The following is a 13,215-nucleotide window of genomic DNA, read 5'->3' as shown; positions in this document are numbered from 1 at the left end:
AAAGTCGTAAAGAAAATGGTCAAAAACTTTTAAGATATTATTTCAATAAAAATATTTAATTTTATATTAAAGATGAAACTTAAAAAATCACAATTTTTTACGTATTAAGTGCTTAGTCTGGTCGACCATAAATTTGATAACCTTCATTTCTCTTGTTTTTTGTCAAATCGTTGCGATATAGATTAGTGTTTTGTGAAACAATTTTATATGAGGTGTTGTGATTGATACCAACAAATATATTTTGAATAAAAAACCATATATCCAAGTAATATTAATAACAAATAGAACCTTAATTATAATCAATAAATAAAAATATAATATAAGATGTTAAAAACATTTCAAATACTAGTTTTAAATTTCCAAAAAACTGACAGGGTGGCCCATCTTGTCATGCCTCAACCCGCGACTCAAACGAGCTCGTCCGTTTCGGTCCGTCTCTAAACAAACTACTATAAGCTTAACCCAAGCTGTATTTTTAACGACGGGTTGGGCTGGCGTGACGAAGCTGACACGTTGTGATGATTTTATTGAGTAAAATCGTGGTATACGCAATGCACGTGAGACATGCAATACGCTCGGTCCGTAAAAAAATTGAGCATGACGGAAGCATTTAATGTATATTCACGACTTTTGATTGATACTTCTATGGTGTCCTGATCACAAATGAAGTACACTCACAGCATGTGAGTATTACGAGAACACCAATGATAATTTCACAACACAACACTTTTTATTGAATGCGAAGAGATGAGATCTCTATATTTTTGTGCTTGTATTTGATATGGTTACTCTCTGTCTCTGTATATAGCACTAAACCATATCAAGTAGAAAAGATACGTCATCTGATCAAAGCCCACGTGGGCGACTAAGTCGACAGTAAATTGCTTTTCTCTTAATTTTAAATATTTGAAATTAAAAATGGTTAGAGAAAAATAAAATTTTAAAAAAATATATATATAAAATATGTAATTAGGCGATCAAAGATTATTTTTGAAATAATAATAAAATTTTACCAACATATAAACTTGTCTATTTAACTTTAATTAATTAATATATATATCAATGAGTTTATAACTAGATCCAACCGGTATATTTTAAAATAATATTTGATCGGACCGTCTTACCGAAATACTATTATATTATATAATAATAATAATATATTTTAAATTCTAAAATTCTTAAATATATATAAATAATAAAAAATATTTACCAAAATTTAAAATAAAATCTAAACAACAATAAATATATATATATAATTAATATATAAAATATAATTACATATACATTCTAAACAAAAAATTAAAAATAAAATAAGTTCTAATACTATTAAATAATATTTTAACAAAGTCAAAATTCAAATAATCATATATAAATAACCAAAATAAAATTTAACATTTTAAATATAAGAAGAAATTAAATCTTAAAAAAAAAACTCCTAATTTTTTAAAATGGATGAATCCGTTCGACTGGTTTTTGGTATGTTAATCGATTTTTGATTGATTTTGACACGCTTAATGTTAAAACGGTTTTTAGGTATTCGTGAATAATAAAATATTTTTTGAACAAATATATATTTCCATATGTTTTGTTGCGAATTTAGCAATTTGAACAGCATAAATTGTGTTGCTCTTAAAACAAGCCAACGAATCAAACCGCATTTCAGCTTGGCGAGAGAGTGGAGAATGGAAGCAGCTCAGAAAGTGATGCCCCGGGATGTTTCGGGTCAGGGATAGGCCCTGGGACTTCCCGGGCCATGGAGCATATCCATGGTTGGTGCCCGGGCCAGGATGGGATGCTCTCAAGCCGGTAGCATGACAAAATGGGTTAATGCCCTGAGCCATTGGACCACCCGGGACATGATTTCCCCGAGACGTGGAATACCCGAGCTCTTCTGTAATTACCCGAGAGGCATTTTGCTCGGCCACCTCGATATGAGTGAAGCATTTAATGGCGCCAACTTGGTAGAGCATGCACAGCCGACCTATCTCTGACAATGACATTAATTGTTGATAAAATCAAGTGGGCTGGACGTGACTAGTGTAAGATTTGACATGTCAGAATAATAGGGTATAATCAGCTACCCTACTACCATTAATGCTCAAACACAAGAAACGAGGTCATCATTGCATCCCCTACTATAAATACCAGGTTCTTTATTTGAATTTACTCTCTATTCAGATATTAACTCACATATTTAATACTCTCATTTACTCTCCACACCAATCACACAGCCATCCCTTGGCTACATTGGTTTTATTGCTTGAGTACTATGCTGACTTAAGCATCGGAGTGGTCACGTCGGACACCCCTCCGGCGCCCATTCACGTGGTTACTTTCCTGTTCGAAGATCTCTCCAATCGGATCGAGGAGTCACGAGATTCAATTCAAGCGTCCAACTCATATTTCTAACATTTTGATAGTAAACCCGGCAGAGTACCCGAACCGACTCGTCCATTTCGTACCAATTGGGGCTCAACTGGTACCAAGTCTCTTTGAACTATGTACTTATGCCAGGAGGTCATGGGTTCGAGACTTGGGGAGGTAACACTCCACCAAACTGGTGTGGAGAGTCCTATGAGTAACCCGTACGACGCCTATGGAAAGCCCGTGAGGGAAAAGGCCCCTTTGAGGGAGCCCAAGATCGGGATAGCCTTGGGTCGATCGGGGCAGTGGGCCGTATGGGCGGTCCACTTAACCCATGACATTAAATTATAAATGCTATAATGCGTAAGCCTTATAAAGATTTGGAGAAAAATAATAAATAATAAAATTTTGGCAAAGTTTACTCATAAATATAAACTTACCAAATATTCCCAAGCAAACAAAATAAATATTACCACAATCAATCTTTCCAAAATACACATAAATCCCGTCTCCATAAATACCAAGTGTTTGACAAAAGATGTGACATAATTTTCTTGTTCGAAACATGAACCAAGGTGCAATACTCAAAACCATTTTAACAAAATATAATTCTCCAAGCTTTGGCACATGCACCTTCCATGCCTCGACACTTCTATCGCTATTCCTTTTTACCTGCATCACATGACATAACTGGAATGAGTTTACAAAACTCAGTAAGTGCAACTTTCAATAACAATTACATATACAATAGTGTAAAGAAAGGAATCATTACAATAGAACCATAGAAAATGCCATCGTTCAATGGAATATATAGATAACAATTATAAGATGGCATTCTATCAGCCATTTCTTTCATTTTCCTTGTATGGCATTGATAAGTCATCCGTCGATGGTATACATGTACATTTCAGTCAAAATCAGTCACTGTACATGTTAAATGTTGATCAACTTCCGTTATGTGGGTTTAGAAATGCTAGAAGCACCACCACTACCATATAACTATCAAGCCATAAAAAGAACCATTGAATCATTGTATCAAACATGTGGTGTGCATGTAATTAGAACTAGCTCATTTCTTAGCAATTGACATCAAAATTCCTTTTTTTTCTTTCAATCAATGAACCATTACATAACAAGTATATAATCAATGGATTAAAGGAGCTAGGAACAATAACAACATCATTCATCATACATATAGGCCATGACATGCATTCAAGGAAAAATCCTACTTACAACCAATGAAACTTGTTGTGATAGCTTCTTGGTGGTTGATCCTACAACACAAGATCAAGATTATACCATTAACTTCACATCTTCAACCTATAAATCACCATTCAAGCCTAACCCACCATTCCCTTCACTTCAACCAAATACCCAAAAGATAAATTTCCTTACATTGGTTACTTGCTCTTGAGGATATGAAGATCACACCTCCAACTTGAAGATTCAAACCTTGGAAAGAAAGGAATTAAGAGAAGAAATGAAGAACCCTAACTCCCCAAGTCGATAGATGCAAGAGAAGTAAGCAAATGAATAACTTAATGGCTTGGAAACTCTTAAAAATATGTTTTCTACGCTAAATACACGGACCCCGTGCCCTCCTCCGTGTAAAGGTCCGTGTACACTCGGGAAATCACTCATTTTTCATGGCAAGACCCAGACCCCGTGTAGGGGTCCGTGTACCCACTGTCAGGGGCCAAAACTGCAATTGTTCTTGCGAATTAGCCAAAGTGGTAAACATGAAAGTTGTAGCCCTATGCCTTTTCTTGAATTTCCCCAAATTTCAGATTATTTGGAGGTCTGAGTAGAAAGTTATGCCCATTCTACCAAAATGTGTCAGTGCAGGAACAACGAAACACACGACACACTTCGGGCCACTTTTGACTCATCTTCCTCAACTCTTTGAACAAAACTCAAAATAAGAAAGTTGTAGCCTTGGATCTTATCTTTCTAATGCAATTGGCCTCATGCCATTTGGATCAATATCCCATTCATTATGCCAAAAACCGTAACAGATACCAAAATTTTCATATCGTTTCTGCACCCCAAAAACATATTTGGCTCAAACCATCCAAACCATCAATCTAACTCTCAACATTATACCTTCATGACAACAACTCCTCAAATACACAACCATCTACTTAACCATACCAAAACCATACAATAAATAACCATGAATACAATGTAATAACCATATTGATGCTATAACATGCAATACCAACCCTTCCATCAACTATACTCATAAACCATATCAATAACCATGATCAATAATAACTTAACCATATATCCATAACACCAAACCATAGAATAACATCATTGACAATAGAAAGATAAAATGTTGGGATATTACAATCTTCCCCCCTTATAAAAATTTCGTCCCCGAAATTTGCTTACTTCAAAATAAATCTGGATAACGTTGTCTCATCTCTTCCTCTGGTTCCCATGTAGCCTCTTCAATCACATGATTCCTCCAAAGAAGTTTAACAAAGCCAATTTCTTTGTTCCTTAGCACCTTAACTTTGCGGTCAATAATTTGAACCGGCACTTCTTCATAGCTCAGATTAGGCAAAAGATCCAATGCTTCGTGTCGAAGAACATGGGATGAATTGGACAAATACTTCCGTAACATTGAAACATGGAAGACATTGTGAACTAGATCCAAATCCGGTGGCAAAGCCAATCGATACGCTCTTTCAGCAATCCTATCCAGAACTTCGAAAGGTCCAATATAGCGAGGACTCAACTTACCTTTCTTTCCAAACCTCATAACTCCCTTGAGGGGAGCTATCTTAACGAATACATGGTCACCTACATTGAATTCCAAAGGTCTTCTTCGAACATTTGCATAACTTGTCTGTCGAGATTGAGCTGTCTTCATTCTCTGTCTGATCAGTGCGACCACATCAACCATTTGTTGAACCAACTCGGGTCCCAACATCTTTCTTTCTCCTACTTCGTCCCAATATAAAGGTGATCTACACTTCCTACCATATAATGCTTCATATGGTGCCATGCCAATCGAGGACTGGTAGCTGTTATTATATGTGAACTCGACAAGAGGTAACTTCGAATCCCAACTAACAGGAAAGTCAATAGTACAGGTCCTCAACATATCCTCCAAAATCTGTATAACTCTCTCTGATTGTCCATCGCTCTGAGGATGATAGGCTATGCTAAAGGCCAACTTTGTGCCCAAAGCTCTATAGAGACTTTTCCAAAACTCAGATGTAAACCTTGCATCACGATCTGAAACAATCGACACGGGTATCCCATGAAGTCTTACAATCTCTTGGACATACGTCTCTGCATATTGAGTCATAGAATATGTCGTCTTGACAGGGAGAAAATGTGATGACTTGGTCAATCGATCCACGATCACCCAAATAGAATTATAGCCCTTTTGAGTTCTTGGCAACCCAACAACAAAATCCATAGTGATGTGTTCCCACTTCCATTGCGGTATAGGTAAGGATTGCAATAAGTCTGCCGGTCGTTGGTGCTCAATCTTTACCTGCTGACAAGTCAAGCATTCAGAAATAAATACTGCTATATCTTCCTTCATACCTGGCCACCAATACAATCGACGAAGATCTTGATACATCTTGGTGCCCCCTGGATGTACTGAATAAGGTGCAGTATGAGCTTCCGTCAAAACATCACGACGAATCGCATCACCAACAGGAACACAAATACGGCCTTGAAATGTAATCAGACCATCGTTGTTCAATCCAAACTCAGAATTCCCCTTCTTCTCTGCCTTTGCTCTCAAGTCCAACAAAAGAGTATCCAACTGTTGCTCATGCTTAATTCTGTCAATCAAATTCGGTCGAATAACTAAGGCTGAAAGTCGAGCGATCGTACCTTCCTCAACCAATGCGATCTCACTTCTCTGCAAATCCAACAACAAAGGCTTTTGAATCATAGAACCCAATTGAAGACCTGACTTTCGGCTCAATGCATCAGCAACCACATTCGCTTTTCCTAATTGGTAACTAATAGTGCAATCATAATCCTTCACAAGTTCTAACCACCTTCTCTGACGCATGTTAAGTTCTTTCTGAGTAAAGAGATACTTAAGACTTTTATGATCTGAGAAAATTTCACATTTCACGCCATATAAATAATGTCGCCAGATCTTCAAAGCAAAAACAACGGCTGCCAACTCAAGATCATGAGTCGGATAGTTCTTTTCATAATTCTTCAATTGACGAGAAGCATAAGCAATAACTTTGCCTCGCTGCATCAACACAGCACCGAGACCTTTCTTCGAAGCATCTGTATACACCACAAAGTCTTCAACTCCCTGAGGAAGTGCTAACACTGGAGCTGAAGTCAATTTGTCCTTCAATACTTGAAATGCTTGCTGACATTCATTAGTCCATTCAAACTTAACTGTCTTTCTCGTCAGAGTAGTAAGTGGCAAGGCTATTTTAGAGAAATCAGCAATAAAACGACGATAGTACCCTGCCAACCCAAGGAAACTTCGTACCTCAGAAACTGTCAAAGGAATAGGCCACTTCTTAACTGCTTCAATCTTAGCCGGATCCACAGCAATTCCTTCCTTGGAAACGATATGACCTAAAAATGCAACTTGCTCCAGCCAAAATTCACACTTCTTGAATTTAGCATATAACTGGTTGTCCCTCAACTGCTGTAACACGATCCTTAAATGCTCCCTATGTAGATCTCGAGTCTTTGAATAGATTAAAATATCATCAATGAAGACAATAACTAAACTGTCCAAATATGGCTTGAAAACCCGATTCATAAGATCCATAAATACAGAAGGAGCATTAGTTAATCCAAACGACATAACCAAAAACTCGTAGTGATCAGACCTGGTTCGAAAAGCCGTCTTAGGTATGTCACACTCCTTTACTTTCAATTGATGATACCCTGACCGCAAATCAATCTTAGAAAATACAATAGCACCTTGCAACTTATCAAAAAGATCATCAATTTTGGGCAGAGGATATTTGTTCTTGATCGTTACTTTGTTGATCTCTCTATAGTCAATACATAGTCTCAAGGACCCATTTTTCTTCTTCACAAATAATACCGGTGCCCCCCATGGAGATGAACTTGGTCTTATAAAGCCCTTATCTAATAACTCTTGCAATTGACTCTTCAACTCTTTCATTTCAGATGGGGCCATTCGATAAGGGGCTTTAGAAATCGGTGCGGTACCTGGTACAATATCAATAACAAATTACACCTCTCTATCCGGTGGCAATCCCGACACATCATCCGCAAAGACAACAAGATAATCCCTCACAATATCAATGTCACTCACATTCCCACTCCCTTCTCTAGTTATATCCACCACCGATGCTAGAAACCCATGACAACCCTTAACCAACATCCGTTGCATTTGCAAGCAAGAAATAAAAGAAAGGCCAAGCGAAGTACCTGACCCCGTGAAAACCCTGCTATCACCATGCTTTGAAGGAAAACGTACTGTCTTGGCTACACAATCTATCACAGCTCGATAAGTAGATAACCAATCCATTCCCAAATTACATCAAACTCAATCATGGGAATGACAATCAAATCGACATTCAACAATTCATCATCTACTTGAACAGGGCACGCTCGGATCACATTTGAAGAATGAATATAATCTCCCGAAGGAAGCACAATAGAAAAGTGGACAATTTCACCAATAGGAACAAGACCCAGAGAATGCATAAATTGCTCAGATATAAAAGAATGTGTGGCGCCAGTATCAATAAGAGTAGTAGCTACCTTGCCTGAAATAAGAATGGTACCTGAAATGATTGACAAATCGGGATTACCTCCTTCCTTGGTCAAAGAGAAAATACGCCCCTGAACTCGACCCTTGCCCGATGATTGAGTGCAATTGATGGCAATGTGCCCAACTCCTCCACATCTATAACATTTGTTGCTTCCAACTAGGCACTCTCCTTTATGTGGTTTATGGCATTTAGGGCATAAAGGCTTATCTGATTCAGATGGCATAGCAGGAGCTTTACCGCGATATTCTTCCTTTCCTTTCCCCTTGTGTCCTCCTTTTCCTCCTTGAACTGAAGCTTGACCCTTTTGGACAAATTGTTGCCTCCTGAATTGTCTTTCTTTATCAATCTCTTTCTCATCATATTCGGCCATCAATGCTTTCTCAACAATCTCCTTGTAAGAATTAGCCTTCGACATTCGAACATCTCTTCGAATCTCCGCCCTCAACCCCCGCATAAAATGCTCGGCTCTATCTTTGTCGTTGCTAGCAATGAAAGGAACAAAAAGACAACCTTCTTCAAACTTCAAGATGTAATCATTCATGCTCATTGTCCCTTGCTTTAGCTCCAAGAATTCTTTCACCTTGCGGGCTTTAACATCGCTAGGAAAGTACTTGTCATAGAACAAATCTTTAAATTCATTCCATTTCAATGTTTGAACATTAATCGCTACCTTGGTTGCTTCCCACCAAATTCTTGCGGTCTTGGTTAAGAGAAACACAGCACAACTCACTCGATCTTTATCATCAAAGTTAAGGTAATCAAAGATCGCCTCGACCGCCTTCACCCACTCCATTGCAATTAAAGGGTCCGGACTCCCTACAAATTCGGGTGGATTCATCTTCTTGAATTTATCATAAGCTCCCTCAACAACTCGTTGATCACGACCTTGGCCTCTACCTTGAACCGGTGTTTGTAATCGGAGAAGTTGCTGAATTTGTTCCCCATGCACTTTAGCTTGCTCATGAAGTAGCCTGCCAAAATCATCAACTACATTAGAGGAAGTACTGTCTCGGTCTTCTCCGGCTCTCCTTCTAGGAGGTACTTCAGGAGCTTTTCTCTTGGGTGGCATTTTCCTATATTGCACCTCAATTTAAAATCATTTTCAAACCATATTACTTGTAAAACTTATCATCATACCAATACATCAATAAGATGCAGAAAGATACATACCGAAGTGTCACAAGCATAGGAAGACATGTGCCAAATCATTGATCCGAAAAACGTTGCTCTGATACCACTAAATGTAACACCCTTAACCCATGACATTAAATTATAAATGCTATAATGCAGAAGCCTTATAAAGATTTGGAGAAAAATAATAAATAATAAAATTTTGGCAAAGTTTACTCATAAATAAAAACTTACCAAATATTCCCAAGCAAACAAAATAAATATTACCACAATCAATCTTTCCAAAATACACATAAATCCCATCTCCATAAATACCAAGTGTTTGACAAAAGATGTGACATAATTTTCTTGTTCGAAACATGAACCAAGGTGCAATACTCAAAACCATTTTAACAAAATATAATTCTCCAAGCTTTGGCACATGCACCTTCCATGCCTCGACACTTCTATCGCTATTCCTTTTTACCTGCATCACATGACATAACTGGAATGAGTTTACAAAACTCAGTAAGTGCAACTTTCAATAACAATTACATATACAATAGTGTAAAGAAAGGAATCATTACAATAGAACTATAGAAAATGCCATCGTTCAATGGAATATATAGATAACAATTATAAGATGGCATTCTATCAGCCATTTCTTTCATTTTCCTTGTATGACATTGATAAGTCATCCGTCGATGGTATACATGTACATTTCAGTCAAAATCAGTCACTGTACATGTTAAATGTTGATCAACTTCCGTTATGTGGGTTTAGAAGTGCTAGAAGCACCACCACTACCATATAACTATCAAGCCATAAAAAGAACCATTGAATCATTGTATCAAACATGTGGTGTGCATGTAATTAGAACTAGCTCCTTTCTTAGCAATTGACATCAAAATTCCTTTCTTTTTCTTTCAATCAATGAACCATTACATAACAAGTATATAATCAATGGATTAAAGGAGCTAGGAACAATAAAAACATCATTCATCATACATATAGGCCATGACATGCATTCAAGGAAAAATCCCACTTACAACCAATGAAACTTGTTGTGATAGCTTCTTGGTGGTTGATCCTACAACACAAGATCAAGAATATACCATTAACTTCACATCTTCAACCTATAAATCACCATTCAAGCCTAACCCACCATTCCCTTCACTTCAACCAAATATGAAGATTACACCTCCAACTTGAAGATTCAAACCTTGGAAAGAAAGGAATTAAGAGAAGAAATGAAGAACCCTAACTCCCCAAGTCGATAGATGCAAGAGAAGTAAGCAAATGAATAACTTAATGGCTTGGAAACTCTTAAAAATATGTTTTCTACGCTAAATACACAGACCCCGTGCCCTCCTCCGTGTAAAGGTCCGTGTACACTCGGGAAATCACTCATTTTTCATGGCAAGACCCGGACCCCGTGTAGGGGTCCGTGTACCCACTGCCAGGGGCCAAAACTGCAATTTTTCTTGCGAATTAGCCAAAGTGGTAAACATGAAAGTTGTAGCCCTATGCATTTTCTTGAATCTCCCCAAATTTCATATCATTTGAAGGTTTGAGTAAAGAGTTATGCCCATTCTACCAAAATGTGTCAGTGCAGGAACAACGAAACACACGACACACTTCGGGCCACTTTTGACTCATCTTCCTCAACTCTTTGAACAAAACTCAAGATAAGAAAGTTGCAGCCTTAGATCTTAGCTTTCTAATGCAATTGGCCTTATGCCATTTGGATCAATATCCCATTCATTATGCTAAAACCGTAACAGATACCAAAATTTTCATATCGTTTCTGCATCCCAAAAACATATTTGGCTCAAACCTTCCAAACCATCAATCTAACTCCCAACATTATACCTTCATGACAACAAAAACTCCTCAAATACACAACCATCTACTTAACCATAACAAAACCATACAATAAATAACCATGAATACAATGCAATAACCATATTGATGCTATAACATGCAATACCAACCCTTCCATCAACTATACTCATAAACCATATCAATAACCATGATCAATAATAACTTAACCATATATCCATAACACCAAACCATAGAATAACATCATTGACAATAGAAAGATAAAAGGTTGGGATATTACAGGAGAAGCAAGTTCTCGGGAAGAAAGGGGCAGACCAGTAGAGAGGAAGGACCCTTCCCCAAGCCGAGGAGTAATCAAAATGATTTTGGGGGGGTCCACCGATGGCGATTCCAACCGGGCCCGGAAAGCCAGAAGCAGGAGAGAATGCTTAGAGGTCAATGGGAGGAGGAGAGACGAGCCAGTCATAAGCTTTGGACTAGAGGACCTCAGAGGAGTTAGTCTACCCCACAATGACGCTCTTGTCATTCAGGCCCGAGTGGCTAACTACGATGTGTTGAGGGTATTTGTTGACAATGGCAGCTCTGTCAATGTCATATTTAAGGAAGTCTTGGTCCAAATGGATTTACACGAGTATCAGTTAGAGGCGGTTGAAACTGCCTTGTTTGGTTTTGCTGGACATGCTGTGTACCCTGAAGGGGAAATCACTCTACCCCTGACCCTGGGCACTGGAGACCTGAGGAAGACTGTGATGACCGTTTTTACAGTGGTGGATGCCCCATCCTCGTACAATGTCATATTGGGAAGGCCGGCCATGAATGTGATGAGAGCCGTGGCCTCCACTTATCACCAGAAAATCAAATTCCCAGTGCGAGGATAGGTTGGGGAAGTTAAGGGAGATCAGCCCTCTTCTCGGAGGTGTAATGGAGAGACAGTCTGGGTAGATCAAAAGAAGGCAAGGAGGGAAGGGAAGGAGAAAGAGTGTCAAGAGGGGGCCAAGGAGAGAGAAGTGCACTTTGTCGCTGAGGAAGAACAAGAAGGGGTGGAAATTGAGTCAGGAAAGCACGTCCGGGTGGCCCGAGACATCAGCTCGTCCACCCGGGTAAATCTCTTACAATGTTTAAAAACTAATATTAGTGTTTTTGCCTGGTCTCAACAGGAGTTGGCCGGGATCTCGCCCCAAGTGGCCAAACATAAATTGAATATCCTCCCGGGATCCCGGTCCGTGAAGCAAAAGAAGAGGCATTTTTGCCCAGAAAAAGATAAAGAAATTGAAGAGCAAGTGGGAGAGTTGCTAAGGGCCGGGCATATCAGGGAAGTCCAATTCCCTACCTGGCTATCATATGTGGTTCTCGTCCCAAAATCCATTGGGAAATGGAGAATGTGTGTTGATTTCAGGGACTTGAATAAAGCATGCCCAAAAGATTGTTATCCACTCCCCCGGATTGACCAGTTGGTAGATTCCACTTCTGGATGCGAGTTATTAAGCTTTCTGGATGCATATCAGGGGTATCACCAAATCCCCTTAGCTCAGGAAGATCAGGATAAAGCCAGTTTTATTACCTCCGGGGGCACCTTTTGCTATGTCGTTATGCCTTTTGGATTGAAGAATGCGGGGGCTACGTACCAACGCTTGATGAATCTTGTCTTCCAAAAGCAAATAGGTCGGAATATTGAGGTGTATGTGGACGACATTCTAATCAAAACCCGGGAAGTCTCCTACTTCATTGATGATTTAGCTGAAACTTTCACCACTTTAAAACAATATGGAATAAAGCTCAACCCGGGCAAGTGTGTGTTCGGGGTCAGGAGCGGTAAATTTTTGGGTTTCTTGGTAACTGACAGGGGAATCGAAGTTAACCCTGAGAAGATCAGAGCAATAATGGACATGCCTTCTCCTCAATCTGTCCAAGATGTGCAGAAATTAACCGGGAGGATTGCTGCCCTGTCGCGCTTTATTTCCCGATCTGCCCATCGGAGTTATCCATTCTTCCAAGTTCTAAGGAAAGCGCAGAAATTTGGCTGGGACGACAAATGTGAACAAGCTTTTCAGGACTTGAAGAAGCACCTGGCCGATTTGCCTATTTTGGCCAAGCCCGAGCCCGGGGAAAAATTATGGGTCTATCTCTCCGCCACTGAATTTGC

General features: G+C 38.9%; 1 protein-coding gene across 1 annotated transcript; it reads right to left on the bottom strand.

The window, feature by feature from the left end:
* Positions 1-7,842: 7,842 nt before the first annotated feature.
* Positions 7,843-9,189, bottom strand: LOC142504383 (uncharacterized). The gene has a single exon (XM_075617258.1). The coding sequence runs from the start codon at positions 9,187-9,189 to the stop codon at positions 7,843-7,845; it is 1,347 nt and encodes a 448-aa protein (XP_075473373.1).
* Positions 9,190-13,215: the final 4,026 nt, after the last annotated feature.

The sequence above is a fragment of the Primulina tabacum genome, chromosome 9, assembly GCF_025594145.1.
Source record: "Primulina tabacum isolate GXHZ01 chromosome 9, ASM2559414v2, whole genome shotgun sequence".
NCBI lineage: Eukaryota > Viridiplantae > Streptophyta > Magnoliopsida > Lamiales > Gesneriaceae > Primulina > Primulina tabacum.
The sequence above is the reverse complement of the archived record's forward strand: the minus strand, read 5'-3'. Positions and strand labels throughout refer to the sequence as shown.